Raw genomic sequence first — 5764 nt, 5'->3', positions numbered from 1 at the left:
ATAAGAAACCTCACGTGGCGGCTACATTTTGCCTCACTCTTAACCCTAATAATGAATAATACATGACTATTTATAGGGAAAAGACAAGTCTTGGGCTTTTAACCTACATTTCATCAAGGGGCCCATTGCCATCATCCATGGAGTGCTTTGAAACCCTACATCTTTAATAGATGGAAAGTTGAGTGATCACGATACAAAAGTTTAGGATTTTGGACATTAGTTGATGAGGTCCAATCTAGGGAGTACAATTCAAATATTTGTCACTGTAACTCTGATAAAACTACTACTTTCCATAGAATGTATACATGTTTTAAGGCTATCAAAGAAGGATGGAAAGTTGGTTGTCAAAGAGTTATAGGGATTGATGGGAGTTTTTTGAAGGGACAATGTAAAGCTGAGGTGCTAACTGCCATAGGGAGGGATGCAAATAACCATGTGTATCCCATTGCTTGGGCAGTAGTTGAAATTGAGAACAAGCCTAACTGGCAGTTGTTCTTGGAACTATTACATGATGACCTGGAATTACAAGGAGGCTTGGATTTGTGTGTTATTTCTGATCAACACAAGGTAATGTTTTCGATTATCTCTTTTTTTTATTTCATTTATACATGTATCAAGCTGTTACTAATGAAAATTTTTAATGTAATTGATAGGGTCTTTTGGAAGTTGTAAAGGTTGTATTGCTACATGTGGAGCACAGACAATGTGCAAGACATGTGTATGCAAATTTCAGAAAGGTCTTTAGTGGTATAGAGTTCAAGAATATGTTTTGGACAATTGTCAAGTCAACTGTTGAAGGAGACTTCAAATTAAATATGGAGAAGATCAGAGAAGTCAATCTTGCTGCTTATGATCATTTGATGGCATGGGAGCCTAAATCTTGGTGCAGGGCATTTTTTAAAGGTGGAATGGCATGTGAGGCTGTTGAAAATGGAATGGCAGAGTGTTTTAATGCCATCATACTTGATGCCAGAAAGAAGCCTTTGTTGGCCATGCTTGAGGAGATTAGACTATATATGATGGAAAGGTTATTTAACTTGAAGCAAGAAGCACGTAAATGGGTGAATAATGTGTGTCCAGGACCTATTAAAAAAATGGATGAGTTTGCTTTTGATATTAAGTAAGTATTATAAAATTAAGACAATGTATGAGTTTAGTATTGAGACTCAATATGTATACTAATTAAAATTGTTAATGTATTTGCAGGAGTTGGTATGTTCATCCTAATGGTTTGAATGCTTTTGAAGTGAGAAATGGCTTCCACTCATATGGAGTGAACTTAAAGGGGAAATACTGTACATGCAGACTTTGGGAGTTTTCTAGGATCCCCTGTGTCTATGCCCAATGAACCATAATTTACACACAACAGGATCTAGCTAGATTCATCAGCACATGGTTTGGTAAGGACAAGTTCTTAGCTACTTATGAGTCTAACATCCTTCCTATTAATGGCAGTAATATGTGGGAACCGTACACCAAACCACTACCACCTGTTAAAAGAAGGATGCTCGGAAGGCCTTGTATAAAAAGGAAAAAGCATGTCTCTGAGCATCAAGACAGGTTCTCCCAAGTCTCCTCTAAGGGTAGAACTGTCCAATGTCATAATTGTATGCAAATGGGGCACAATAAAGTGTCTTGCAAGAATCCCTCAGTCAAACCAACACCAAAGCCTAAGAAGAAAATAGGAAGGCCAAGGTTGAATCCATAATTAACCAATTGCACAAGACTTGGGAGAGGTGGTGGAAGAAGTGGTAGAAGAGGTGGAAGAGGTGGTAGAAGAGGGGGTAGAAGTGGTGGAAGAGGGTCTACGATTGTTTATGAAGAAGGTGAAAGTTTTGGGAAAAAAGAAACTGGGATTGAGACTCAATTTGTCACCCAAACAACACCTAATGTTGAGAGTCAATTTGTCACCCAAACAACTGATGGGTTTAGAGCAATACATCATTCATATGGTGTACATGCAAATCCTAAAAGCTTGGGATCTAGTTTGTCTAATGAATATGAAATTGAATAATCCAAATCCATAACCCTAGATCTATCATAATATGAACTGAATTAAGGGTTTAGAAATTACCTTTGATTGTTATGTAGCAATAACAATCTATTCCTTGGCTTCTGAAAGCTTAGTACCTCAAGTGTTGCACCTCTAATGGAGTCACAAACACCATAAGCAATAAGGATGAAGAAGAAAGAGAATGAGAACTCCAAAAATGTCCAAAAACCCTCTTGAAAAGATAAGCCACGTTTTTGGGTCTCAAGGGTCCTTTAAATAGGCAGACAATTAAGGTTATCTAACAAGGAAACCCTAATTTGACTGCTTAAGCCTAAGCAGCCCATGGACCTCTTCTAGAACATGCCTTGGACGAAAATCATATGGGCTTCCCATAGATTTCGTCCAACCTATATTCCAAGGTAATCCATAGCCCAATTGCAATTATCTTATAATTACAATTCCAGTCCCCTTAAGTTTAATTAATCTCTTTTAGTCACAAAATTAATTTTTAATTAATTATTGACTAATATTAATTAAACAATATGATTTCTCCTTTAATATATTATTCATATAATATATTAATAAATCATAATTATTCCTTTTTCTCCATAAATCATCCTATCAAGTTGTTTTGGTGAAGGCAACCTAAAAGGACCATGCACAATCGAGTCAAATACATACCAAATATAGTTACAGGCTTAGACAATAATCCAACAACAACACCTACTGTTTGACAGTGAACATGTACCAGAAACACAGGAAGCAGATGTTAAGATTGATGATGAAGGTAATTGTAACGCTCTAAAAATTCCAACCAATTTAAACTTTTCAAAAACAACCCAATTTCATAAAGTTATTACAAAAAGGTTTTCAATACATTTATTATCAGAGTATTTCCCCAGAAGCACATCATAAACACATAAAACATGAGGAGCGGTACGATCATGCCTTTGCCTTGCCACGGTCTCTTGAAGTACCTGAAACATTTAAACCACAACTGTAAGCCCGAAAGCTTAATGAGATACCCCCAAAATACCAACCACATATACCATACACATAACATGCCATATCGCAACAGAACGCAGAACAACCATGCACTTTGGGTCTACTGTGTGACTGGTCCGCCACACCGGGCCTACAGTCCACCTGGTCCACCCTCCGAGTCTAACCATATACCTCGAGTCTATAGTGTGATTGGTCTGCCTGCACCGGGCCTTCAATCCACCTGGTCTACTCTCTGAGTCTACAGTATGACTGGTCCGCCCGCAACGGGCCTTCAGTCGGCCTGGTCCACTCTCCGAGCCTCAACACGTCTGGTCCGCCCTCTTGGTGCCTACAGCCTATCCGGACCGCTAGTTGGGCCTTCGGATAACCGGTCTGCCCTGGGTAGGCTGGCCTACAGCACAAAGCAGGACCCGCCTCAACCCAAACCCAATCAAACAACCATGTGCACATAAATAACAATTCACAACAAATCAACCAATCTAGCAGATCACATACGTAGTACATCCCTACCAGGATTCCGACCTAACCGGTCACTAGCATAGCATCATCCTATAAATCAGGATACCGACCCTAACTAGGTCTCTAACACATACTATCCTAACTACCAGGATGCAAGCATAACAAAGCAATAACATAACAAACAACTACCCGGATTTCCATCTGATAAAGGGCCGACCTTGGTGTCGTAGACCCTGTCGATATAGTGAGGATAACTCACCTCGCAACTGCCGAAACTCTGAACTGAAGAAGCAGATGCCCGAACCACCGTCTCACCAAGAATCCCGAACTATCCAAAGTAGCGAAATAACCATTAGCCCAAACACAATATCCTTCCAAGGGTAAATTGACCATTTTACCCTTAACCCAAACTGGTCCAAGACTAAGGCCCACAATCAAAATATGAAAGGCCCAACACTAGGTAAGCTCTCGAGCCCACTAATGGCCCAATTTGCTACATTGGGCCCATTCTCCTTATTGGGCCTTACCCTAAGCCCAACACCCATACTTGGACCATCTTCCCTGACTCCTGATGGCCCACTAAGGCCCAAAGACCCAAAGTCCAAAGTGCATCCCACACCGAGGCCCAAATACTCAAGGCCCAACTGGCAGCGTTACGCGGGGCGTAACTCAACGTACGCTTAGCGTACCAGCTCCATGACGAGTACGTTGGGCGTAACTCAACGTACGCTTAGCGCAACACACTTCGATCCAAAACCTTCCCGAATAATAACCCATTGCTCATGAAAGACCGAAACGCCCTTACTCTTGATCTCAGGAACCCATAGATAGATATTTTAAGAACGGGGCGTTACAATTCTCCCCCACTTAAATTAGGCTTCGCCCTCGAATCCTACTGCAATATACATTTCAGAACAACCCCTGCACTACAAACTCCGATTTCTCAATCAAATCAGGTTCTTACAACCCTACTACCGCATCTTCTCTATCACGGTCTCTAGGTCCTTGACCTTCGACCGAAATCTTCTATACCATCCTCAGCACCGGTCCAAACTACTCCCGAGTTTGTTAACCTGCTATCTCACTTTCCTCTGTTCCAAAAGTCCAATCTGGAGCCACTGACCTCCTCCTTTTCCAAGGAGACTGAAAACATGCATGCGCATCATCCAAGATTGCCACAACCTCAACGGGCATTCAACCCGTATGTGCCTCCATATATTTTGTACAATCCCAGAGCTTACTACCGAAGCATATTCGATCATCCTTTTGCTCTGCTTCCTTCCTCTCAGAGGACTCACACTCCTTCTGGAGCTACATACCCATCCTTTCCAGGAAGTCCACCCAATAACCCTTACTGCACCTGCACGTTCCACAGAGCTACACTTCACTCTACATCATCCCTGTAGAGCAACTGCTATTCTTGAATTCCCATATACCCTGAATCTGCTCGCAAGGACTCTCAGGTCCATGCACTGCTTTCCACTAACATGTTCAATACTTGGGGCCAGACCATATCAATTATCATCCCCTGGTGACGCTCTTTCCTCATTCTCCTCGTACCGATCCACTAAGACATACATAGTCTTCAGCATGACTGGACTGCCTTACCCGGCCTTCAGTCTATCTAGACCACTCCCGGAACCTTCAGCATGTCTGGACCGCCCTCCCGGCCTTCAGCCTGTCTGGACCATTCCCTGAGCCTTCAGCCTGACTGGTACGCCTTCCGGCCTTTAGTCTATCCGGACCGCTCCAAAAACTATCGTCCGTCACCCTAAACCATCCTTCCCGGGACTTTCTCTTGCACATACTGTTCTAGCCCTCTAGGGGTTCCGAACTCCCGTTCCGATCCCATAATCCTTTCCATGGCCTAAACCCAGGCCTCACATCAACCACTACCTTTCCTGTAACCATGGTCTGCTCCCTGCCCCCACTTGACTGTCACTTACTCATACCAGCCCACACTCTTGACTGACTGAAACACTGTCAAATCTCAACTGCTAATCAACCTCTAATGCTTGTCGAACCTCCTGAGAATTTTCCAATTCTCTCCACTTAGAACACTGACTTCCAGCCACCGGTGACCCAACCGACATCACTTAAACATTCTTACTCAACAAATTCTCTTATACTTGAACTAATTCTAAACGAGCAACCTCCACAAACCACGTTCCGGCATCGCGCATCTTGAACTCTAAGGGAGTTCGACTCCCCGCTGAACACTTCTCACAACACAATTGCTATACTCGACAACAAGACCATACAACCAAATTCTGACTATCAATCCCTTGGGTGCTAACCGCCAACAAC

General features: G+C 42.5%; 1 protein-coding gene across 1 annotated transcript; it reads left to right on the top strand.

Moving 5' to 3' along the window:
• The first annotated feature begins 297 nt into the window (after positions 1-297).
• On the top strand, positions 298-2014 carry LOC145095811 (uncharacterized). The gene is made up of 4 exons (XM_079033632.1): positions 298-567; positions 654-1120; positions 1207-1295; positions 1737-2014. Exons 1-4 carry the CDS (start codon positions 298-300, stop codon positions 2012-2014), a joined length of 1104 nt encoding a protein of 367 aa, XP_078889758.1.
• Positions 2015-5764: the final 3750 nt, after the last annotated feature.

The sequence above is a fragment of the Lactuca serriola genome, chromosome 3, assembly GCF_051521515.1.
Source record: "Lactuca serriola cultivar US96UC23 chromosome 3, Lser_US96UC23_V15, whole genome shotgun sequence".
NCBI classification, from domain to species: Eukaryota; Viridiplantae; Streptophyta; class Magnoliopsida; order Asterales; family Asteraceae; genus Lactuca; species Lactuca serriola.
Note: the sequence above shows the minus strand (reverse complement) of the source record. Positions and strands in the feature narration are given on the sequence as shown.

Bases quoted from the DNA above. Each gene is read 5' to 3' on its own strand.
- LOC145095811 (XM_079033632.1), top strand. From the start codon at position 298: ATGTATACATGTTTTAAGGCTATCAAAGAAGGATGGAAAGTTGGTTGT. The intron at 1,121-1,206 runs GTAAGTATTATA...ATGTATTTGCAG, and splicing joins GAGTTTGCTTTTGATATTAA to GAGTTGGTATGTTCATCCTA. The intron at 1,296-1,736 runs GTACATGCAGAC...GACTTGGGAGAG, and splicing joins GAACTTAAAGGGGAAATACT to GTGGTGGAAGAAGTGGTAGA.